Source organism: Chiloscyllium plagiosum, chromosome 21 (genome assembly GCF_004010195.1).
Source record: "Chiloscyllium plagiosum isolate BGI_BamShark_2017 chromosome 21, ASM401019v2, whole genome shotgun sequence".
In the NCBI taxonomy this organism is placed as follows: domain Eukaryota; kingdom Metazoa; phylum Chordata; class Chondrichthyes; order Orectolobiformes; family Hemiscylliidae; genus Chiloscyllium; species Chiloscyllium plagiosum.
Window position 1 is genome coordinate 14,183,941 of NC_057730.1, and position 26,374 is coordinate 14,210,314.

At 40.4% G+C, this 26,374-nt stretch overlaps 1 protein-coding gene across 3 annotated transcripts in view; it reads left to right on the forward strand.

The window, feature by feature from the left end:
• The window catches only part of zgc:112980 (uncharacterized protein LOC503706 homolog), a 72,188-nt gene that overhangs the window by 38,423 nt on the left and 7,391 nt on the right, over nucleotides 1-26,374 (forward strand). For all 3 annotated transcript variants that reach the window (XM_043711293.1, XM_043711292.1, XM_043711294.1), the window contains 9 exons: nucleotides 511-666; nucleotides 3,863-3,916; nucleotides 4,022-4,239; nucleotides 5,798-5,877; nucleotides 7,583-7,675; nucleotides 8,016-8,096; nucleotides 12,190-12,297; nucleotides 17,907-18,028; nucleotides 23,537-23,659. In XM_043711293.1, the coding sequence (XP_043567228.1) occupies nucleotides 511-666; nucleotides 3,863-3,916; nucleotides 4,022-4,239; nucleotides 5,798-5,877; nucleotides 7,583-7,675; nucleotides 8,016-8,096; nucleotides 12,190-12,297; nucleotides 17,907-18,028; nucleotides 23,537-23,659 (1,035 nt within the window). The remainder of the gene's footprint in view (nucleotides 1-510; nucleotides 667-3,862; nucleotides 3,917-4,021; nucleotides 4,240-5,797; nucleotides 5,878-7,582; nucleotides 7,676-8,015; nucleotides 8,097-12,189; nucleotides 12,298-17,906; nucleotides 18,029-23,536; nucleotides 23,660-26,374) is intronic.

Below are 26,374 nucleotides of genomic sequence, written 5' to 3' on the forward strand. Positions count from 1 at the left end.
TTGTGTTTGAGAATGTTGTATTATTTTAAATAAGAAGAGAGAATGATGAATTGTTGCCACCTCAAAAGGTTTCGTGGCAAGACTGATGTAGGTTCCACATGGCGGTCTTCTCTACATTCCAGATTAAGGGAATCTTCTATCCCAAACAGGTTTTACACTTAACTAACTCGGCTTTCCTTCCTTGCAACTGCCATGAGGTTGAGAGGTGACTAAGAAGATAAACCGAGAAGCAAGCAATAATAAATGAAGCAATGATATGTGATATTCAGTCATCCACCTGAGGAATGGTCATTTTGTGCAAAATCTGCATTGAAAGTGACGATTCATTGTTTCTTTCTTGGGTAGAACCCCTCATTAATGCCTCTGTTGCATCTCTTAGTTAACTTCTTTGAGGTGATTGTGAGTTAAGTGCATGATCAAAGTATCTTCCATCATAAAGTTTGATTGGTTCTTTAATCTTTTCACTGTGTAAGATTACTGATTAAGTTATTTATTCTTATAAATTTACAGTCTTAATGTGCTGTCCTGGGATGACCCTTTTCTGACCTCCATCCTAAGGGGTCAAAATATCACCGGGCACCGACAGAAGAAAGGCAAGAAAGAAATGTTGTGGGAGGATGTCACTGTTGTGCAAGCACGAGTGGAAAGAATGGAGGCAAGAGAAGAGTATGTTTCCTTTTAATAATAGTTAATTCTGTTTTGCAACAAGGATTAACAAAGAGTATAGTTCGTTTTTTTAATAAAAGTTTAATTTGGCACTTGCTATGTTTCTTGTATTCACCTCAAAGCTTTCAAATTAAGAGATGTGACTGTAGAAATTAACATTTCATCCTATAATCACTTCGAGAGTTTAAACATCTATAATAGAAACAGTCTATTTCTGGTGTTAAGTAGACAGTTATAATATTAAATGAAAGCAATTTAGCACAGTGAGCAGGAAGAGTCTTACCGTACATAGGACTGAGACAGCAGATACAGTGCCAGATTTGGCAGTTGAAAATGAGACAATATCCGATTAAGATAGATGGCTAAAAGAAAGAAGTAAGGTGTAAGATGTAGGATAAAAGAGATGTGGGAATAGGGTGGGCACAGGCAATTCAGGCTGTTTGTGAGAAGGACAAATCCCAATAGATATGGGCCAAGGAGCCTGTTGTCATCTTTTAATGCACTTGTAGAAGTCACTGGCATCCATTGAATAGTATCTTGCAAAAGAGTTGACCTTAAGAGTCAAGAAAGAAATAAAATTATTTTATGATGCAAGTTGATTAACAAATCCAAAGCTTATGTGCATTGATAAAGTATTGTAGTCATGAAATAAAAAATAGTTATGGAATTCCAATGGTAATCAATCACTTAAATACTTAATTTCTTAATATTCGTGCCTTAGTGATTTTACACATTGCAGAAGTTTGCCTTAATTGTCAGAAGATTGTCCATTATTACAGGCCATAATGTTATAGAAAAATCTGTTATGCAGGTTTAACATGGAAGTTAATTTCAGGTTTACCAGCTTTTATAGATACTTTTAATCAATCTCTGCAAACATTTATGACACGCCTGTAGAGCAGATGGGGCTTGAACCCAGGCCTGTGTCCTAGAGTTTGGGACAAACTGTATCACACAAGTCCTCAAACCCAGCTATTTTAAGCTCTGTAGGATTTCTCCTCCTGTGGAGATCCTAGAATTTAAAAGACGTTTATCTTTTGAGTGCATCCAGGTTTACAACAGGTCCTGCTTCAATGAAGTGGCACAAACAAATTCCATTTGCATTATCCACTAACTTGCTACTCACAGATTCAAGTACTTATGACACCAGCCCAGACCCTATCTTTTATCCCTCCCTGTTGTCTCATCTGGTCTGCCTTGGGAAAATGATTGCAGGCCTTCACAGTAGACAACATTAATCTACTACATTAATTCAACAGAATCAACAATGTGATGCACACTCCACAATGTGACCTTGTTCCTTTAAGCCAGTGTGAGACTGTCTCAGATGTAGGGCCACACTGTCTGGCATTGCACCATTCAGTTGATGCAAAGTGAACTTTGAAAATGCAAGGTTCTTAAAATATTTAGTGTTGGCAAAGTATGTACTTGGCATTTATCAACTTGTCACCAAAAGCTAACCAGCCTGAGCTGTCAACATAACAGACTGTGCACTGCTTCACTTTGAGACACTTGTCAGAGTTGTGTTATAATTCCAAGTCTGTTGGCACAGTGTCTCAGTGGTTAGCACTGCCGCCTCACAGCACCAGTGACCCGGGTTCAATTCCAGGCTCAAGCGACTGTCTGTGTGGAGTTTGCACTTTTCCCTGTCATTGTGGGTTTCCTCCTATAATCCAAAGATGTGCAGGTTAGGTGAATTGGCCATGCTAAATTGCCCATAGTGTTCAGGGATCTATAGGTTGGGTGCAGAGTCGGGGATAAATGTAGGGCAATGGACCTGGGTGGGATAATCTTCAGAGAGGCATTGTGGATGTGTTGAGCCAAAAGGACCTGTTTCCACACAGTAGGGATTCTTAAAAAAAAAAGTATAAATTGTTCAGCTGACTTAGTTCTAAGAGTAGACATGTTGAATAGGGACTTTGTTGGATAATTACCAAAAGTGGCTCAGTGCTAATTATATTTGGATTTGCACTTGAACTTCTACTATAGATATCATTGTAGGGATTCAAATATGGATTTGTTTTAATTGTATTATTTTATTACTGGGTTCAAACAAGGTGTAAATAATGTACTAGGAGAAAATGAGGACTGCTGATGCTGGAAAAGCACAGCTGGTCAGGCAACATCCGAGGAGTTGGAGAATTGACGTTTCGGGCATAAGCATGGTGATGGACTTGTGCTAGAAATGTCAATTCTCTTACTCCTTGATGCTGTCTGCTTTTGCACCACCGCACTCTTCAACTTCAAACAGGGGGTGACAATTTTTCACTGGTAGGCTGTAAGTAACTTTTGATGCCCATCTATCATCCAATTTTGTGCACAGATGAATTAGACCCACTGCGTGGTGTGCAAATTACTGTTGTAGTGATCCTCACCTCATACCTCCTACATGGTAATAGACGAACAGCTTATGCCTTTGACAATACTGTGCCTTCAAGAGGTGTGTTCTCTCCTGTTTCTCTTGCAGGGAGGTGTTGTCACAGTGGTGCTGAAATGTCTCCTTGAGACAAGCTAGACTGTTGGGAAACCGCTTTGAGTTTTCTCTTAATGTAAGACAAAAAAATGCATTAGTGGGTGGGGCTAGGCTCACCGACCCAGAGGATTTTGCTTTAAGTTAGTTGGTAGTTTTTGCTGGCTGCTGGAGCTTAAAGCTTGAGTTTTCTGCTGTTAGAATGAAGTCTTCTGCTGTTAGAACGAAGAGGCTTCCCTTTTAAAAATTCAAAAAGGGCAGATTGCTTCTTTCTACTGACTGGAGAGAGACAGCACGTGAGATTAATAGTTTTGTTGAATTGCCTTTGCCAAGAGTGTGTTTATAGGATGTTGCCTATATTGGAACAGTTAATGATCAGTGGTTAAGTAATACATTATCCTAAGTATTTCAGTAGTGAAGTTATGCAAATTCATCTCTTTGTATTTTAACTGTGCAAGACTGTTTGATTAAAATTTAGTGGTGGACCAATCAAATCATATGGAGCACAACACCTCAAACCTCCCTTTTAAACAAAAAAGATGTAAAAGTTAGGAGTCTGGTCTGGTCCTTAACACCTTAGTAGTATTTTACTGACTAATATGCGGACCCTGTTTTTAAGAGCTCTATGCACAGAGCGATTATAGTTGTTTGATGTCTGGAGCTGCTTAAGTTCTGCAATTTGCTGTTAAGAATCTGCTGACAGCTTTAAATACATTTTTCTTTCAGATACAGGGAGTTGATCCGATACCTACGAGTGGTAAAATGCAGTGACACATTAAAGTTAGTATGTAATGCATTTTTTAAAATGATTAAATAACTTTGAGTTAAAGTACACTGAAAATTCTTAGAACAGTGCATGAGTTGTTTTTTTTTCCTTTTGATCAGGTTACGAGCCCTACAAGATAAAATTCCATTCTACTTTTGCAAGTGTGGAGATTTTCATGCTGCCACGCAATCGTTTCATTCTAATTCCAACCTTTCTTGCTGCACAGCCTGCCGTTTAACATCTTACCAATACATGATATACTTGAAAATTCTCAAGACTGGATCTGTACCCGTTGGTTGTGAACTTTCGGAGGAAGGAAGATGGGTATTTATAAAAGGTCAGCCTCTAGATTTTAACCCAATAAATCAACTTATGTTTAAACTGATGAGCTCTAAGAAAATTGTTTTTAATCCTTAGATCCACCTAGTCCTCCAATCTTTCCATTCTCTCCTCTCCAGTTTTCTCCTATGCCTTCTTAAAGTTGCTAGGTATAGTTTTAGATGCATTTGTCAAACTGAGCAGAAGAGAGAGAATTCATATTGTTTTCAGCCTGGCTGGTCAGAAATCCACAAAGCTGATTCTTCCTAAACCAAAATTAGGAAGGTGCTCTGAGCTACTATAAATCATGTTTTTTTTTCATAAAAGGATATTTAAAGTAAAGCTAGCTATTGCTAATAATGGAAACTCTGTGCACTGCTGTGATTGAAGAGAGGAAAAGACCACAGCTTCTCCTCCAAACAACGTTGCTGTCCCTCCAGATTCAGCTGCTGAATCTCGTCCAATGTTATCTGTTGAAGCAAATCAGAACTTGGCCCCCAGAGACAGAAATTGTGACTGTTCAGTTTAGGAGTACTTGAGGGCTGAGGTCAGCCTGTTGGAGCAGCCAGGCCTAGCGAAATGGTTCTTGACGAATGAGTAGGAGTTGGACAAAAGGAGAAACACCCAGGAGAACAAAGAAAATGGAGTTCAGAGAATAACAGGGATGCAAACCTTCGAGGAGAGGAACAAAGAGAATCAGTGAAGTCCAGGACAGAGGAATATCAAAGAAATGCTGAACATCATGGAAGGGAGAATCAATGAGGGTATTTGAAAATGGTAGTTCAGAAAGATTGTGAAACAGCAAGGACAAGGAACATGAGAGAAGCTAATGAAGCTCAACTCAAGTTGGATAAACAGCGCTTCATTTTCCAGTTGGGCACTTTACAACCTTCAGGATTCAACAACCTCAGAGTGTGAAAACTGTCTTCCATCCTCATCTCTGATTCTTGATTGTGTGGCTCTGCTCTCAGCCGAGCTAATCATTTTATATCACAATCTCTCATTTACCACCATTAGCTCCTCCTTTTGTGGTTTTGCTCTGAGCACTTCACCATCCATTACGTTCATTGCCCCTCCCCTCCTTTTGTCAAGAGCATAATAATTTTGCAGCCTGGTTCAGTACCAAACGGTTATTGGTTTCATAATGCTAATTCCATTTGTCACTGCACAGTTGCACCCAGAACTATTGAGTTTCCAGTATTTTGTTTTTATATTTGATTTCTGCAGTATTTTATTTTTATTATCCCATGACTTTTCCCCTTCTACTCCATCCTACTATTGTTGTTGTGGGAGCTGTATAAGACTCCCCACAAGTGACTTCTTACCTTTATCATTTTTGATCTCTACCCAAGCCTCACTTACATCCTGATTACCTGAAGTTAGGTCACCACTCTCTATTGTGCTCTTATCATTATTAATAACGAGAAATGAAAAGCTGTGCCTGCTATCAGATCTGGTTTAAAGCATAAAAAGTTGTTGTAATTTGCAGAGAGCCATAATTGGAGCATTTTGTGTTATTGTATGTTTTGCGAGTTTGCTTCCATTGATTTTATCCACATTATCTGTTCTGTTTGAAGGTGCTAATTTGGTAAAAGATTGTTTACTGCTAAAGTGTGCACTCAGGATCCTATTTGTGAATGAAGTACTCTACAGAACTGTAAGTACATTTTTGATTTGTACTTTACTGCATTTTTCCATTTTCCAGTTGTCAACTACCGAATTTTTTTTTGTATTTTTTTTTATTTCTCAAGCTTTCAGTATTTCATCATCGTTGCTGTCCTACAACATGACATCCATATTCTGGATCAATGTCCATTAGAATTATTTGTCATAGATATTGCTGATGACTATCGCAAACACACTGACTCGTGTGTGTGTGTGTGTCCTCTCTTTCCTGTGCCAGAAAAGTTTTTAAAAAGCTATGCAAATGTATTAAAGTGCAGAGTTTTCTTACAAATTTTGTTATTTTATATTCTGCATTAGCCATACTCTGCACTTGGGTTTAAGTTGTTGCCATCTGTTTCCTGTACCTAGACTGGAATATGTTATGATCTGTCTAATATTCACTTCTTAGGGCAAGGATAGGTCTGGCTCTTCTAGTATGTGGGTTAACTCTTGCTGCTGTCAATGGTGCAAATGCATTGAGGTGTCGGTATGATTATTAATAAATGTTTGTGCATCGATAATTTTTAATTCAACTATTGACCTCGTTCCTTGCCAGCAAAGCAGTGAGTTTACAATGGGAAATAAGGGGTTGATTGGAATTGCATCATGGGTGTGAGGGAAGAATTCCCAGTGACTTGTAGGTTAGTCAGTTTAACAACAGAGTGAGGGGGAAAATAATAGTATCCTACTCCTGGTGATATTTAAGAAAGGTGTAGATAAGAAAGAAATAATGATGAAATGGTTGGCTTGGATTTTAAAAGGGAAGACCTTACTTGATCAGTCTTATTGAATTTTCTGGGGAGGCAAGACAAGGTAGTGATAATACAATAGATGTAACTTGTCCAGACTTTCAGCTTGCTGAGCCTGCTTTTACTATAGCTCTATAAAAGACTCAGTCATTCAGATCTTTGACTGTACCAATTGCAGAAACTTGAACCATCTTCATCTGGTGTAAGTAAACATTGTGCAACTGACCAAATAGATGGCAGGACAAAAGTTGTCAAAAATGATTTCCCTTTCATTACACAAGTGGATGACCAGGCTGTCAGCCAAGAATGAAATACAGGTTGTAACAAAAGCAGTAAGTCCCCATTAATTTATTTTTTTATTTCGTGTGTATTGGGTGGATGGTCGTAGAAGTATGAAAACTTGGCATGGTGGGTATGAACCAACAGTGGAGAGACAGTGTTCTAGAGCATCTGAATTGGCATGAATAGGCCATAAGACAGTAAGTGGAGGAGTGTGAGAATACTATACTTTGCTTTGCTTTCAATATAACAACTGAGATAAAGTCACAGAGCACTAAGGTGGGCCTTTTAAACCGCCTGCATCCAATCTTCCACAGGTGAAGTGTCCAGCTCTTGTTTTCACTTCTTTACTTGAAGAGTTGTGAACTCACTACCACAGGGAGTGGAAGTGAAAAGCATATAGATGTGTTCAAGGCAAAGTTAGAGAAACATATAAGGAAGAAAGGAATAGGTGGTCACAATAATGGATTTAAATGATGATAAATGGGAGGAGACCTAGGTGGGTGATTAAAACTGGTTTGAGCTGGTTAGGCCAAATAGCACATTTCTGCATGCTGCGTACCCTACATTCAGACGAGCGTCTAAATTGTTACGTGACGGGTTCTGCTTGCGCATAAGTCTTTTATTGAGCAGAATTGGAGTGTGTAAAAATATTTCTTCCTTGTTCAGGTTCACTGCTGGAGCGGACTGATTCAAATTCAATGCAATTCATTGACATTGACAGAAGATGTGCTCCAGGTACCACCTCATATATTTGTGAAAGTAAGTAACTTCTAGGAGCTGAAACTTGCTGGTCTGTAGTGAGGTGGTATACAGAGGAACCTCGATTATCCGAATATCAATTATCCGGCAAGATCGCAAAGTCCTGATGCTTGGCTAAACTACATTACCAGGCATTCAATTACCCGGAATTTGATTAACTGAACGAAATACTCCCCGTCCATGTCCTTCGGATAACCAAGGTTCCTCTGTAGTTTAATCTGTATTTCTTCTTTTTTATTATGAGGATGTAAAACCCAGCAATTATTGCCTGTCCTGAGATTGTCATCTAGAAATGGTTTCCTCCATTTAAAAAATGTTGAAAACATTTATTTCTTCTCAGACCACAACTGTCCATGCAGCAGCGATCATTGAAGATCTGAAGAATGGAATAGTGGGCATACCTAAAGCCTTTTCATCTGCGGTAGGTGAAAGATCTTTTGTCTGAATACTGTGCAGGGTTGTATATAATAAAGGCAGTACATCCTCTTAGTTCCACGTATTAAATACTTAAAAGCATTAGAATAATTCAGCTTCTTTTGTAAAGCTACCTGTGAGCTGTAAATAAATGCCCTCTCTTATTGGTCTAGACTTGCAACAATGTGACAATGTTCCCTTCAGTCAGCTGGTTTTTCTCCCTTTTTTATGCAAAGTACTTTCCATTACATTATTCCTGTATAATACATATCAAACCCATATCACTTTTTAATTATCCCTACTTAATGCTAAATGGGTAGCTATACCGTATATACTCGAGTAATAGTCAATCTCGCATAAGTCGACCTCCTATTTTTGGCCAAATGACCTGGAATCTTTCCATATATCTCATGAAACAGTTGACCCTAGTTCTTCACAGGTAACAGATCAACATTTTAGGAGTTAGTGTGCTGGCTGTCACGTCCTGCTCCAGCTTTCCAGTATGCCGGTTGTTCCACTCTGCTCCTGGTCACCCAGTCCACTCGCTGTTATATTCCGCTCCAGGTTTTCAGAATTACCATAATTCATTATTTTCTTTCTTGGTTTAGAGATCAATTGGGCTTCTGCTAATGTTATGTTATGAATTTTGACAGGAATGAATTTCAGCCCCTCAAAAGTGGTATCCATGTAATAATCAACCCCATAAATTTAACCTTAAAAAGTGGTCAAAAAATTCAACTATTACTTGAGTATACGGTAATTTAAGGGGTAAATGACATGGGCTGGAGAATATTGGCATTTTTTTAAAAAGAAACTCTAAAATTACAGCCTAAACAAAATATGCTGCAATTAAGCAATTGTTCATTCTGTATACTAATTTTGGAACATTGATCATTCTTAGAATAACATCCAGTATAGGACTACTCGATCCCCATACTTTCAGACTTGTGCTCCTCTCATCAGTACACAACTCATCTCTCGAATGAGTGCAACTGAGTCTTCATCAATCATAACAAAGCTAAATAGAGAATGCTGGACATTCACACTATTTAACTTGAACATCCGAAAAAGAAGAAAGATTAATTTCCTTTTGTTTGAAGGTTCATGAGCTGGCATTATAGAATCCCTACAGTGTGGAAATAGGCCATTTGGCCCATTGAGTTCATGCCATCCCTTTTGAAGTGTCCCACCCAGACCCCCCCCCCCCTCCTCCCCTATCCTTGTAACCCTACATTTCCCATGACCAATCCGCCAAACCTGCATATCTTTGGACTGTGGGAGGAGACTAAAACATCCAGAAGCTCACGTAAACACTTGGAGAATGTGCAGACTCCACACAGACAGTCGCCAGAGGCTGGAATCACACCCGGGTCCCTGGCACTGTGAAGTAGCAGTGCTAACCACTGATCCACCACACTGCCCTATTAGCTTTTTTTACATACAAAATATTGCTGGAGAAACTCAGATCTGGCAATGAATTTCTGAAGCAAGATCACTGGACTCAAAACATTAACTGTGCTTTCTCTGCACAGATGGTGCCAGATTAATGAGTTTCTCCAGCAAATACTGTTTCTTATGAAGATTTCCAACGTCTGCAAATTTTTACTTTAAGTTGTCTCTGAAATATTTGTTTTTCTTCTGAAATGTTAATTGGCCTGGTATTTAAATTTTATATTTCTAATTCCTAAATGTCATGCTTTTTTCTTTCAAAAGTTCTTGGTAAATTAATTGTGTTTTGAAAACAAAGTACTAGAAACACTTGGCAGGTAAGACTGCATCTGTGGAGACAATGAATTGATATTTGGCTTGATGACCGAATATCAGTAACATTGTCTTTGTTTCTCCTGCCAACAGTGCTGTATGACTATTAAGTGTTTCCAGAAATTTCTATTTTTATTTCCGACTTGGAGCATCTGCAGTATTTGGCTGTTGTTTTGGTAATGTTTAGAATTTATGCTTGAACCAGTGGTAAATTTGCAGTGTGAGCCTGCAGTCAGGGTGCTTTCTGACTCTGAAGTGAAGGATACTGAAGATCCCTGCTTGTACCTCAACTTGCAGAGTATAAATTCAGTATGTCATACCAGCTATCTAAATTGATTGAACCTAAATCCACCTATAATTATTTTAAGTTATAAATTAAATATTAAACTATTATTTATTATTAGTAAATTATTTTAATATTGCGGATGCTATTGATCACGCTGTCTAAACAATTGAATTCTGCCTGTTGAGAGAGGTATTCAGGATGTTTGTGTAAGCACAGGTGCAGCAAACTCCATTCTGGGCAGCTGTATGCCATATGTAAAACTTGGAGATGTCAACAGTTTGAAAACAAAACTGCAGCCATCTGCTACTTGCAGCCTCAATGAAATATTTAGTGACCTGTATAACGTTTTAAAGACCTGGTTAGCTATCTAAAATCACTTTAAGTAATTCATTTCAAATTTTATCTGATGTGCTTTGTTTTCATTATATTAAATCCCACATTTAACTTTAATCTTTGCAATCAATTTTAATGGTGTACATGCAACTTATGTTCCACATAGTGTACTAGCTGTCTTTTAAAACGGTTTGCCTCTAATACACAGTCATGTTCTATGCATATGCATTCTATTGTCTGATAGTCTGAATATTTGTTTTGTGTGGTAACTTGATATGACAGTGAATAACACATCCCACTGTGGAACCTTTAGTCTTTGAGTTAGTGGAAATCTATTTGGGGAGATTTTAGGACCTATCCAGTTCAGAAGCCAAAGTAATCAGTTCAGATCTGAAAATGGTATTTCCAAGCAGCATGTTGGCTTACTGGTTCAAGCCAATTTGTGGTGCTTTCAGGGTCTGTAAAGACTGCCCACCCTCATGAGGCAGGCAACTAATTAGATGTGTTAAGGACCTTGTTAAAGACAAATAATTTAAGTGAGTGGGGAATAGTCGGGCGACATGGAGCAGTTCAGATGCTCCACAGTAGCCATGCTGTGACAAGCAGAAGTATCAGTGATGCAAGCAGGCTTGCAGTAACTATTGCAATTTAATTATGCTTCAGCACTCTTCCTTTCCCTGCTTTAGATGCTCCAAGAAGCAATGTCAACGCTATTCAATAGCCAAGTTTTTGGGCTCTTAGTTTGGCCTGTTTTCCCTTTCTGGACTTTTTTTGGTTAATTAATGGGATAAGCGCATTGCTGGGTAGGCCAGCATTTATTGCCCATCCCTATTTTTCCAGAGGGCGTTAAGAGTGAGCCACATTGCTGAGCGTCTGGAGTCACATGTAGATCAGACCAGGTTAGGATGGCAGTTTCCTTCACATTCCTTGACGTTAGTGAACCAGATGGGTTTTTCCAACAAAGTCATAATCATCATTGTCATGTTCATCATTAGGCTCTTAATTCCATGGCAGAATTCGAACCTGGGTACCCAGAACATTACCCGGGTCTCTGGATTAAGAGCCCAGTGCTAATACTACCAGGCCATTGACATCTAAATTGTTAAATTTTCACTTTGGATGAGAAACCGGAGCTGGAACTATTTCCAAGTTCTTGCATCTTCTCCCCAGGGAGACTTTTAGGAGGAAATAGTCACTCTCTTAAGGGTTTTGACCAGGGCATTCCCTTAATTTGTACGGAAACCTGTACATTTACTCCAGACTGAATGTTTCAGTTACTACTTTATGACTTTTAAAACTGCTATTCTAAATATGTCAGTTGTCTTTTGTGTGGTTCTACATATTCTGAGTTCTCCACTACCTGCCCCTGTTCATGCACTGACATAGACTTGAGTATTGGTTAGTTACTTGATCAGGTGAACCATACATCATTCTCCAGTGTTATCCTCAAACACCACCTACACCTACACTTCTTGCACTTGATCAATGAAGAACTCTTGCAAGAAGGGCAGTCAATTTATCTCTCTCCTAAAGCCTGGGACTAAAATAAATTGTAGGTATTACAATCCTATATCACTTCCAACTGTTTGTTCTGAAAGTGCTGACTTTTTAGTTATTTAAGCATATCTTTTGTTTTACAGACATTCAAAAGGTTTAACTGCAGTTAAACGTTGTATTGATTTCCATGGCTTATTAGATGAATGAATATCTTTTCTTACAGTTTCACAGAGAATCTGCATTGATTCTTGTAACGGTGGCTGCTGCCCAGATGCTTCATCAGAATCTCTCTGTGATCAACATTGTTCTGCCATTAGTTGTAGCTTATGGGGTAAGAACAGTAAAATTACTGTAATTAGTTTATTTCCCTTTTGAAATTTGCCTGTCTTATAACTCTTCTCTTTGAAGGAGATGGTGATTCTATAGCTGGTGTTTTCTTCATTCCTTCACCATCTTTTTAGTTTCCAATTTCTATTCTATTTGGCTATTTAGAATTCCATTTTACAATTACACTAATTTTAACTTTATTTTACCCGGTTACTTTATTCTGTTATTTGATCTTCTATCCCTTTTTTTAATCCTAATAATTTTCTTTCTTCCTCTATTCCTTCTAGTCTTCTGAAGACCTCTACTCATTGAATGCCACATTTTCCTGATCTTTAGTTCCTAATCATAAACTGAGAGCTGGCATTCAGTTGAGGGAGATGGCAACTATGTTTCCTAAATGTTTTTGATTGAAAATACCCAGATGGAGTTTTCAAAGTGGCCTCAACCAGATCAGTCCTCAAGACTGTGGTTTTTCATAGGGCATATGTACTTGGTGTAGCATTATAGAGTTAGCCTGGTTCCATCTTCTCCTGATCTTGAGTGAAACCAGCAACAATTTTTTGTTTTTTAAAAAGAAATTGAAACTCAGGGTTGTTAGCCATAAGATTTTGCATTTTGAACAAAAAGACGAGTTAAACCAAGCAATGTTTATTCTTAAAACCCAAAAGTCGCAACAGGAGCCCCCCCCCCTCCCTTATTGTTTTTCCACCCAAGGCAGGATATTGATGGATCCTTAATGTTTGGAACCAAACCAAGATGTGCCACAGGTCTCAAGAATTCACTTTGATTCTTCTTCATGCACCTGCTATTCTTTTGAGATCATAGAATCCCTACTGTGTGGAAACGGGCCATTTGGCTAGACCCATTCTCATACCCTATTACTCTACATTTTACCCCTGACTAATACACCTAACCTACACATTCCTGGACACTATGGGACAATTTAGCATGGCCAATTCACCTAACCTGTACATCTTTGGATTGTGGGAGGAAACTGGAGCACCTGGAGGAAGCCCATGCAGACACACGGAGTATGTACAAATGCCACACAGACAGTTGCTTGAGGCCGGAATCGAACCTGGGTCCCTGACACTGTGAAGCAGCAGTGCTAACCACTGAGCCAACCCAGATGGATAGATGTGAGCTTTCTTGCAGTCATTTCAGCAGCATTTAGCTAGATGACCCTCCAACTCTCCTTAATTGTGCACGTCCCACCTCCAAAAAGTTTTAGTTGCCATTTTTCTTCTGGCCTATTTTTTTCCTGGTGGGTTTCTCTCTGTCTCCCAAACTGTTTCAAGTCTTTAAAGTAACTGTCTTTTTCAGAGAGAAAATATATGAACAAAACCCAATCCCAAAACAATTTCACTGCAATATATTCCCATGGCAATGTGACATGCATGGGATATTGCAGATAGATATCATTATCTCCCAATTCAAAAGTTCCTTTTTGTACTGGGAAACCACATGAATAATTTAAGCTTGTGATGAAGACAACTGTTACATCTCTTTAACAAAAAAGCTTTAGCCCACGTATCATTTGCAGTTTTTCCACTTTGAATTCTGAATACTTCAATAATGTGAACCATTCTTACAGTCACAATTTTTATTTGTAGTTTGTTTACAGGTTTCTCACCACCTATTTCTGTTATTGTACGTTTAATGCATCAAGTTGGCAGTAAGCTGCCTTCTTAAAACTGCGATTTAGAGGTGCTGATGTTAGACTGGGTGGACAAAGTTTAAAAACCTCAACACCAGCTTATAGTCCAACAGCTTATTTGGAAGTAAAAGCTTTCGGAGTGTTGCTCCTTCGTCAGATCGTTAGTGGGGCAGGATCATAGGACACAGAATTTATAGTAAGAGATCAACGTGTCATACAATTGATGCGATGTGTTGAACTAACCTAGATTGCTGTTTATTCTTTAATCACTTAGAATAGGGATGTAGGTTTTGATTGATTAATCAATAAATCCCAGAGCTGCTTTCACAGTCATGGTCACAGTCCCTGGATAACTTATGGTTTTATAAAAGAAAAAGTGACATCTCAGCTCAGACAATGCATTGAAGATGTGAGGTTAGAGTCTGTCTGTATTCCAACGTTGAGTCAAACTGCTTCTATTTCCAAAGTAGGAATTTATAAAAAGTCACATAGACTAACTGCCTACAGATTGTGTGCTTTTTGAGCAAAATAGAATGTATCTGCAAATGCAAATTCATCCAGTAGACACGTGTGTGTGCGTGCGTGCGCCAGAGTATATGTCTGTGAGAGGGTGTGTGCGTCTGAGAGAGAGAATGTGCGAGAGTGTGTTGTGTAGTTGGGTCACCTGTAGTGTGACATCAATCCAAGATCCCAGTTGAGGCCATCCTTATAGCTACCGAACTTGGCCTTCCTGCTCCACTAGCTACCCAGTGAAGGAGCAGCTCTCCAAAAACTTGTACTTCCAAATAAACCTATCGGACTATAACCTTCTTAAACTGCAGCAGTCCTGGAGCCATAGAGACACCCACAGAAAGGCCATTCAAAGTGTTTGACCCAGTGGTAATAAAGAAACAGTGATATAGTTCCATGCAAATATGATAAATGGCTTAAAGGGGAAGCTGTAGGTGGTGGTGGTGTTCCTGTGTACAGAGGAACCTCGATTATCTGACTGCCTTGGGCAGGGAGTATTTTGTTCGGATGATCGAGTGCCGGATAACACAGTTTAGCCAAGCATTAGGACCTAGAGATCTTGTCCGGATAATCCGAACTTCAGATAATCGAATGCCAGATAATTGAGGTTCCTCTGTATCTGCTTCCTTTTGTCTTCCTCTGGTAGAGGTTGCAAGTTTGGAAGATGCTGACCTGAGGAGAATTTGCATCTTGCAAATGGTGCCCTCTTCTGCAGCTGTGCAGTGATAGTGAAGGTGGATGAGGTGTCAATCAAAGAAGCAGTTTTGTATTGGATGTTAAGCTTTTTTGAGTATTATTGGAGTTGCACTTACCCTGACAAATGTGGAATATTCCATCACACTCCTGATTCGTCCATTGTAGAGGGGGTGGGCAAGCTTTCAGGATAAAAAAGGTCAGTTAGTCACCACAGAATTCCTAATCTCTGACCTGCTCACATTGCCATACTATCCATATAACTACTCCAGTTAAAGTTCAATTGGAATTGGGAATTTGGGATCATTACATTTTAATGCCAATTTTGCACATAGTGTCCACACCGACCCGCAGAAGAGCATCCCACCCTGACCCACCCTCTACCCAAAAAGCCTGCACTTCGATGGACTGTGGGAGTAAACCGGAGCACCTGGGGAAAACCTACGGGGTGGAATGTGCCAACTCGACACAGTTGTCCGAGGCTAGAATCGAACCCAGGTCCCTGGCGCTGAGAGGCAGCCGTGCTAACCACTGAGCCTCTGTGCCATACTCATCCCTTTGATTGTCTTTCTGGAGCATTGTCATTGATACCAGGCTGACCACCCGTCCTTTTTTTTTTTTACAGCATTGTCTATGAGATGTAGGAGCAGAGGGAGGCCATTCGGTCTATTTGAGTCTGCCCAGCTATTCAATAAGATCATGGCTGGTCTGATAGGCCTCAGCTTCACTTTCCTCCTGTCATTTCCCCATAACCTGTGATTCCTGTACAGATTCTATCTGTCTCAGCCTTGAAGATACCCAGCCTCTGCAATAATGAATTCCAGAGATTCACTACCTTCTAAGAGAATAAATTCTTCCTCATGTCTGTCTTAAATGTGCGACCACTTATTCTGAGATATGCCCTCAGCTCCCAGATTCTCTCGCAGGGGAAAGAACTCTGCCAATCCCCTCAGTCTTGTAAGTTTCAATAAGATCCCCCTCATTCTTCTAATGAGTACAGACTGAACCTACTCAACCTCTCCTCATGAGACAATCTCATCACACCTGGTATCAACCTAGTGAACCTTCTCTGAACCTCCAATACCAGTATTTATTCCTTGAGATAAAGAATCAAAAGTTCTTCACTGTATTCCAGCTGTTGTTTGACTAGTGTCTTGTTTTGGCAAAACCTCCCTATTTTTATCCTTCATTCCCTTTGAAATAAAGGCCAGCTTTCCATTTGCTTCCCCTATTACAAACTGAACTTGGATGATGGATTTGTCCCATATGTTAATTTCCAGGGTTGGCATTTGCCCCGTATTTGTAAAACTGAGTCTCGGTCTGGATTCTGGAATCGAGCCTTGTACGTGTTTGGTATTTTGTGTTGCTGCACTGCAGTCTTGCTGTTGGCCACAGGATGGCATCAAAGCCCTCAGTGCTTGCAAACTGGTTAGCAGGTTTGAAACTTTTGATTCTTTGTGTCCAACAAACTCAAAGAAAACTGCATGGTTGACCTCTGTGTTTTAAGAGGAATGCACCCTCTGGCAAAAATACTCTTAAATATTAGAGCATCTATAATATTGTAGAATTAGTGTGTACCAGATGCTGCATGCCCAGATAGGTGACCAGCATGAACTTGCTCATGCTGAAACTGCACCATTTTAACAAGTGGAATATGTTTAGATGGGAAGAGAGTAAATGGGTTAGAGGTTAAGATGGAAATAAATGCTAGCTGAATTGTCCTGATGATCTGTATTTGGGAAATTATACATAAAGGGCTGCTGTAAAAGGGTAATGTATAGTCATGTGCCTCTTGGACAGAAATACTTGAAGGTATCTGGAAACTATTATTAATATGTGGTCTAGATGCTATCTTTCTGTCACCGTGGGTGTAGATCTGATGTGATATGGGAGGAGGGTGCGAAAACACTCTAAGCAGCTTTGGTTCCCTTGAAGTGTGAGCCTGTTGAAGTGTGAGCTTAAAGTGTGTCACTTGTGAAACATTTGTAAATGTGATGTGCCCAATTGACTGTCAACCTGCAAATTTCAAACCCCACCATTGAAATGTAGTATATTTCAGGAATTGGAACTTGGAACAGAATGTAACTTTCTGATCTCAAACCTTGCAAATAACTTTATTCCCCTGCTGTGTCACTTAGAATTGTAGAATTATAACTTTCTGATATATCATTACTATTGATTTCCAGTGCATCCTTTACCCCTACTAGCTTCACTTAATCAATATTATCAGTACTTTTCCTTTGATAAACAATGGTACAAAGTACTCATTCAGTATTCTAGCCGTGCCTGTCTCACATTCCATCCTTCATAATAATATTTTACTTCATACTATTTCTATGATTGCAGTGAATTTTTGAATTTCTTTTTGTTAATTGCCATTCTGTTTTCTGATGCTCTTTGTTCATGTTTTCTCTTCAATTCCCCTATCAACTTATTGTAGTTGTCTTGATTCTTGCTTAAAGAATTCATTTGACTTGCATTGTGTTTCCTCCACTTATTTTAGCACATTCTCTATCTCTCTCATCCTGAGAGTACTGTGGCTTTGGTTTCCTCGCTTTGCACCATTGCTGACATGTACCTAATCTAAACCTTGTAATTTGAGATCGCTCTTACCCAGATGTTCTTCCATTGACATTTGGTCCACTTAGCCCATTTCAGCACCACATTCCAAACTGCTGTTCGGTGATGCATGATGCAAGAAGTCAGGATTGAATTTCTTTATGCTGGTTTAATACTCTCTGTTAAACTTCTAGAAAAATTTCTGGGCCCTGAAACTCCTGTTTGACTGTCTGAGCATGAAAGAGGACATCTTGCATCATTTCTGTGGCATGCTGTGCAGCAATATTTATGTATATAAAACCATGTTGATTGACGCGTAAGTATAATTTAACTGCTGTTGGTAGATCTCTCAACACCCAGTACTTTGTTTAGATAGTTATGTTGAAGGCTGATAAAAGCTTTAGTGTAAGCTGTGCACTATATGAGGAATTGCATTGTTAAATATTGTGTATAGTATCAACTCCATAACCACCATAAATTGTCACAATATTATCTTTCTAAATACATTGACAAGTTCAGCATTATATTACCTCCAATGGGAAAATGCCTCCTAAGAGAGCCAGCATGTTGTTACATTAAGTAGGCACATTGTGATTCACCATTGGTTTAAAGTGCTTGCTGAGTTTCACTCAGTGTAAACTTCTGTACCAATGTTTAGGGCAGTTTGCTGAACAATTGTGGATGTTGTGCAGGCTCCTCTGTTTGTTTGTCCCAGCAGCAGCAATGAGGTTGCTACTGCGACCTGTTAGAATAGGAACCTGAAATAAATTGCCTCAACAGCATTTGCTGCCACCAGCCAAGCCCAGGCTGGAGCAAGAACGCTGTATTGCCTAATTAAAAAAAAAACCTTTCTTGCAACTGAAATAACGCAAACCAAATAAATCGTTCATCAGTTTAAAATTCGTACTTGTTCTGTTGAACCCAGTGAGTGCAAGCTAACTCTGGTCGAAACAATCAGCCCAAGTTCAAGTCTGATAATTGTGCAGATTTGTGAATTCCACAGTTTCCCCTGCCTTGGCTGACTAGTCAAATGAGCTCTTTGGTAACCATCATTGAGGAAATTGTTTCTCATTCAATCCCTTTCTGATATCCCTCACCTAATAACTTGGTAACGGCCATATTAGGGTGAAGATTGTTGCATGTTTTTCACCAACCCTCAACTCCTGGCAGTAAAATCTGACCAAGTAGAGCAGCAGTTAGAGACTTCAGACTGAAAAAAATAGACAATAGGTGCAGGAGTACCTTCGAGCCTGCACCACCATTCAATATGGTCATGGCTGATCATCCTTAATCAGTATCCTGTTCCTGCCTTATCTCCATAACCCTTGATTCCGCAATCCTTGAGAGCTCTATCCAACTCTTTCTTAAATGAATCCAGAGACTGGGCCTCCACTGCCCTCTGGAGTAGAGCATTCCACACAGACACTACTCTCTGGGTGAAGAAGTTTCTCCTCATCTCTGTCCTAAATGGTCTACCCAGTATTTTTAAGCTGTGTCCTCTGTTCGGCACTCACCCATCAGCGGAAACATGTTTCCTGCCTCTAGAGTGTCCAATCTTTTAATAATCTTATGTCTCAATCAGATCCCCCTTCAGTCTTCTAAACTCAAGGGTATACAAGCCCAGTCACTCCAGTCTTTCAGTGTAAGGTAATCCCGCCATTCCAGGAATTGACCTCGTGAACCTACGCTGCACTCCCTCAATAGCCCGAATGTCTTTCCTCAAATTTGGAGACCAGAACTGCACACAGTACTCCAGGTGTGGTCTCACCAGGGCCCTGTACAGCTGCAGAAGAACCTCTTTGCTTCTATACTCAATCCCTCTTGTTATGAAGGCCAACATGCTATTAGCCTTCTTCACTATCTGCTATACCTGCATGCTTACCTTCATTGACTGGTGTACAAGAACAACCAGATCTCTCTGTACTGCCACTTTACCTAAATTGATTCCATTTAGGTAGTAATCTGCCTTCCTGTTCTTACCACCAAAGTGGATAACCATACATTTATCCACATTAAACTGCATCTGCCATGCATCTGCCCACTCACTTAACTTGTCCAGGTCACCCTGTAATCTCCTAACATCCTCATCACATTTCACCCTGCCACCCAGCTTAGTATCATCAGCAAATTTGCTAATGTTATTAGTAATACCATCTTCTATATCATTCACATATATTGTAAAAGGTTGCGGTCCCAGTACTGATCCCTGCGGTACCCCACTGGTCACTGTCTGCCATTCTGAAATGGAGCCGTTTATCACTACTCTTTGTTTCCTGTCAGCCAACCAACTTTCAATCCAAGTTAGTACTTTGCCCCCAATACCATGCGCCCTAAGTTTGCTCACTAACCACCTATGTGGGACTTTATCAAAAGCTTTCTGAAAGTCCAGGTACACTACATCTACTGGATCTCCCTCGTCCATCTTCAGAGTTATATCCTCAAGAAAATTCCAGAAGATTACTCAAGCATGATTTTCCCTTCATAAATCCATGCTGACTCTGACCTATCCTGTTACTACTATCCAGATGTGTCATAATTTCATCCTTTATAATAGACTCCAGCATCTTTCCCACCACTGAGGTCAGACTAACTGGTCTATAATTTCCTGCTTTCTCTTTCCCACCTTTCTTAAAAAGTGGTACAACATTAGCCACCCTCCCGTTCGCAGGAACTGATCCCGAATCTATCGATATCTGAAAATAATCACCAACGCATCCACGATTTCTCGAGCCACCTCCTTCAGTACCCTGGGATGTAGGCCATCAGGCCCCGGGGACTTATCAACCTTCAGACCTAACAGTCTCTGCAACACCAATTCCTGGCAAATATAAATTCCCTTAAGTTCAGGTCCTTCAGCCACTGTTACCTCAGGGAGATTGCTTGTGTCTTCCCCAGTGATCACAGATCTGAAGTACCAATTCAATTCTTCTGCCATTTTGTGTTCCCTGTAATATATTCTCCTGTTTCTGTCTTCAAGGCCCCAATTTTAGTCTTAACCATTTTTTTGCCTTTCACATACCTAAAAAAGCTTTTACTATCCTCCTTTATATTATTGGCCTGTTTACCTTCGTACCTCATTTTTTCTCCGCATCTTTCTTTCTTAGTAATCCTCTGTTGCTCTTTAAAAGCTTCCCAGCCCTCCGTTTTCCCACTTATCTTTGCTATGTTATACTTTTTCTCTTTTAACTTTGTTTCTTAACTTCCCTCGTCAGCCACGGCCACCCATGCCTCCTCCTAGGATCTTTCTTCCTTTTTGGAATGAACTGATCCTGCAACTTCTGCATTATACACAGAAATATTTGCCATTGTTCCTCCACTGTCATCCCTGCTAAGGTATTGCACCATTGAACTTTGGACAGCTGGGAATTATTTGCCTTTTCCTCTTCCCTTCATTTTTTCTTACTCCTTCCAGTCTGCTTCTGCCTCCATCATACCAAGAGTTCATAAAAGATTTACAAGGATATTGCCGGGGTTGGAGGATTAGAGCTATAGGGAGAGGCTGAACAGGCTGGGGCTGTTTTCCTTGGAGCTGTTGTGAAACTTAAAAGGGTTCAGAAAAGATTTACAAGAATGTTGCCAGGGTTGGAGGATTTGAGCTGTAGGGAGAGGCTGAACAAGCTGGGGCTGTTTTCCTTGGAGCGTTGGAGGCTGAGGGGTGACTTTATAGAGGTTTACAAAATTATGAAGGGCATGGATAAGGTAAATAGACAAAGTCTTTTCCTGGGGTTGGGGAGTCCAGAACTAGAGGGCATAGGTTGAGGGTGAGAGGGGAAAGATATAAAAGAGATCTAAGAGGCAAGTCTTTAATGCGTGTATGGGATGAGCTGCCAGAGGAAGTGGTGGAGGCAGGTACAATTGCAACATTTAAGAGGCATTTGGATGGGTATATGAATAGGAAGGGTTTGGTGGGATATGGACCGGGTGCTGACAGATCGGCATCACTGGTGACTATTAGTCATTGTACGAAAGATTGAAAAGCTCTTCACGAAACAACAGTCAGCTATAAGCGTAATTGACATGCAATAAATTTAGGTCCTTTGACAAATGTACGTGTTGTTGGATAGTTAATTGCAATTACAGTAAGCTTGAGAAATGTTTAAAATATGAGTGATCATGTGAAGTGAATCATAGAATCCCTACAGGCCATTTGGCCCAACAAGTCCACACTGACCCTCTGAACAGTAACCCACCCAGGCCAATTCCCAAACCCCGCTCTAGATTGGGTTGGGATATCTGGTCAGCATGGACAGGTTGGACTGAAGGGTCTGTTTCCATGCTGTACATCTCTGATTCTATGACAGTGTCAGCTGGCTCTGTTTAACCCCTGCTACTTGCCAACCCTGCTGGCCTGAGTTCTTGACTTTACATTTGCAAGACTGTGGTTGCAAGAAATACACATTTATTCAAATACTTGAATAGGTGGCTCGGTGGTTAGCACTGTTGCATCACAGCATGAGGTACCTGGGTTTGATTCTGTGTGGGGTTTGCGCATTCTACCCATGTCCACGTGGGTTTCCTTTACGTGCTCTAGTTTCAACCCACCGTCCAAAAATGTTAATGTTAGGTGAATTGGCCATGCTAAACTGCCCAGAGTGTTCAGGGGTGTGTATGTTAGGAGCATTAGTCAGGGGTAAATGTAGAGGAGCAGGGTTTGGGAATTGGCCTGGGTGGGTTACTGTTCAGAGAGTCAGTGTGGACTTGTTGGGCCAAATGGCCTGTAGGGATTCTATGATTCACTTCACATGATCACCCATATCTTAAACATTTCTCAAGATTACTGTAATTGTAATTGCAATTAACTATCCAATAACACGTACCTTTGTCAAAGGACCTGATTTATTGCATGTCAATTACGCTTATAGCTGACTGTTGTTTCGTGAAGAGCTTTTCAATTTATCGTACAATGACTAATGGTCACCAGTGATGCCAATCTGTGTGCAAACAGAATACCATTATAATTGAGGTTAATAAGGAATTTCAGGGCTCAGTTAGCTTGGTTGGCTGAATGTTGGGTCTGCAATGCAGTGTGATACAAACAGTAGTTTCAAACCCCGCACTGAGGTTATCATGAAGGACTGTCTTTCTTAGTCTCTCCCTTCACCTGAGGCGTGGTTACCCTTGAGTGAAACCACCACCTGTCATCTCTCTAACGAAAGGATAGCCCTATGGTTGAGTTTGACTATACCTTAACTTTACTAAACATTTCATTTAAAATGGTATGTGAAAAACTGGTCTTCCTGAGGAAATTGTTCTACCAACGAAATAGTGCTCAGTTTGGATACACTGATAATTTCGTGCTCACTGAATAGGGGTGAGGGAGAAGAATTCAGCAGTTCTGCCCTATAGAATCCTTACTGTGTGGAAGCAGACCATTAGGTCCATTGAATCTCCGAACAGCATCCAACTGAGACCCAGACGCTACCCTGTCCCTGTAACCCTGCATTTTGCATGGCTAATCCACCTAATCTATACATCTTTGGACTGAGGGGGGAAACTGGCACACCCAGAGGAAACCCAAGCAGACCCTAAGAGAATGTGCAAACTCCACACAGACAGTCACCCAACTGTGGAATCAAACCTGGGTCTCTGGCACTGAGACACAGCAGCGCTAGCTACTGAGCCACCCCTTGTCTCCTTTAATTCTTTTTTCAAGAATGTGTTTGAAAGTTCAGTTTCAGTTGTTTGGAGTTTGTCATTGTTTTCTTACAAATACCTCTGTGGTTTTCTTCTCCTTTCATACTAGGTTTATTCTTGCACTGTTATTAAAATCTTTGAGAGAAAAGTGGTAATGTGCTATTTTATTTTATCTTCTAAATTTATTTAGGTTTAAGCGTCATGATGCTGACTACGTCTCTGATCTGGTGACCCTCTTCCTGACTTTTAAACAAGCAACTATCCAATCTGTTAGTATCCCTGTGCTCACCATTCTTGTGGAGTCATGGCACGAGTGAGTATTTCTGGGATCTGCAAAGATGTAGTTTAAATGTTGAAATGTTAAATGTCAGATGTCTCCAGTTGGCTGCCTTGTGATGTGAGATGATTTTTAAAATGTATTTGGCGTGTGGGTTTTAAATGTATTGGCCTTTTAATGCGATGTTTTCAAAAGTAATTCACATGAAGAGATGCACTACCCACACCCGTACAATCAAATGAGGAGTAAGCCAACTCCCTTTTTAATTTAGCTTCTTTAACTGTTTGCAACAAAGGTTTAAGTTTGTTTTGGCTTGGAACCACACCTTTCCCTAATTAAAATGTAGTTTAACTGCTTTCATTGTAAGCAACAAGGAGCCAACCACAAGGTTTCCTTGAGTGAAAGAAAAGACATCTTTATTTTCGAACAGTAATAAAAGATGTGTTGGCAAACATACAGCCTTTGTACCTGTGTATGTGGCTCAAGTGGCTGGCACAAAGTTAATAAATGATTGGAGTTTAAAATGAAGAGTTCTTGACTTGAGCCCGTGGTTAGTTGGCTTTCTTGGACTGTCAGCAGCAGAACTGGACTGCAGAAATTATCTGTTAAATTCTCTGTTCCAAGATATTACTTCCAGATCAATGCTGTCAAAGCAGGCCCCTTGCTCCTTGAGCCTGTTCAGTTTTGCATTCTCAAATCCATCTCCCCTGGTTTACCTTGAAATAACTTCTTGTTTGTACTCTGTCTGCTAGGGCTGTGTTTTCAGGTTTGATGGTTGTAGCTGAGGTTTCATCTCTAATGTGTGAAGATTCTCGTAATTGTGCAAATCAATAGATGAAGATCTTTGTATATTTCGCATGTAGCCTGTCTGACTGGTTTCCTTGCCCTTGGCTGGTCAAACATTAATTTCAGAACGCTGTTTTTGACTTAAACCAGCTGCAGTGATCACCTAACCCACACAATTGGCCAGGTTTCATGAAACAAATCTGAATTAGACAACTGTTTTGGTCCCTTTCTCATTCTATGGGAGGCAAGTTATTAAATTGGCCAATGGAATTCAGAGATCATCGTTTATATTTTATATTATTGTAATGCATCATTCAAAAGCTAGGTGCTAATAGGCACTTGAATCGCTGAAAAGTGATTTCTCTTGCAATCTGATGTACTGTAATATTTGTGACCTGTTTGTTTATATTCCAAACAAAATACTACATTGCTGTAGGTTTTGTATCTTTAAAATTGGAAGACCGCTCTTTACCCAGGGAGTCCCATACCATTTTTTTCCTGGGTGATATCCAAGCTTGAGAATTCAATCCTGTGTTTTTAAATGGTTTGTTTTTAGAAATTAGTATTTTTCTTTCCTTCTCCTTGCTGATGTACAGGTCCAAGGGTTTTATGTCCCCGACAGCTTGCTGAAATGTGTGCATCTTTAATTGTTATTTAACCATCAGGATCTTCAATAGAAGCTTGATTCTGTTTATTTCTCTTCCTACCCTCCAGCTGTGCTCAGCTGAGGGGGTTGCAGAAACCAATGTTTACCTTAGTTGAAATCAGCCTACAAAATACAAGCTTCAATGCGTTGGTGTAGATTTAATAATTGCGAGCACAAGCTCAAAACTAACCATAGCAATTTCAGAATTCAAACTAACTTTTAAAAAGTTAGTACCAGTAAATGAGTGATCATAAAGCTGTCTGACGTAAAAGGCTGAGAGACTTTTAATCAGGAAGGGAATTGAGGGTTTTCATAAAGAAAGGAAAGTGGAGTTGAAGATTATCAGATCATCCATGATCCCTTTGAATAACGGAGCAGACTTCATGGGCTATATGTCTTACTTCTGCTCCAGCATCTGATGGTCGGACATTTTATGGTCTTATCATAGCTGGTTCACTTGTGTCTTCTTGGGATGGAAACCAGTTGTTGCCTAATCTGGTAAGGTTGAAACTTTATTGCTGGAACAGCACAGCAGGTCAGGCAGCATCTAGGGAACAGAAGATTCGACGTTTCGGGCACATGCCCTTCCTCCGGAATGAGCAGAGAGTGTTCAGCAGGAGAAGATAAAAGGTAGGGAGGAGGGACTTGGAGGAGGGGCGTTGGAAATGTGATAGGTGGAAAGAGGTCAAGGTGAGGGTGATAGGTCGGAGTAGGGTGGAGGCGGAGAGGTCAAGAAGAAGACTGCAGGTCAGGAAGGCGGTGCCGGGCTGGAGGGATTCGGCTGAGACAAGGGGAGGGGGGATGAAGAAACTGGTGAAGTCCAAGTTCATCCCCTGCGGTTGGAGGGTTCCCAGTCGGAAGATAAGACGCTCCTCCTCCGACCGTCGCGTTCTTGTGGTTTGGCGGTGGATGAGTCCAATGACCTGCATAAACTGGTCTCCCAGGAGGACCAGTTCAAAATACGTACAACACAGATGGCCTCCTTCTTCAAGGACCGCAACAACGCGACGGTCGGAGGAGGAGCGTCTTATCTTCCGACTGGGAACCCTCCAACCACAGGGGAAGAACTTGGACTTCACCAGTTTCTTCATCCCCCCTACCCCCACCTTGTCTCAGCCGGATCCCTCCAGCCCGGCACCGCCTTCCTGACCTGCAGTCTTCTTCTTGACCTCTCCGCCTCCACCCTACTCCAACCTATCACCTTCACCTTGACCTCTTTCCACCTATCACATTTCCAACGCCCCTCCTCCAAGTCCCTCCTCCCTACCTTTTATCTTCTCCTGCTGAACACTCTCTGCTCATTCCTGAAGAAGGGCCTG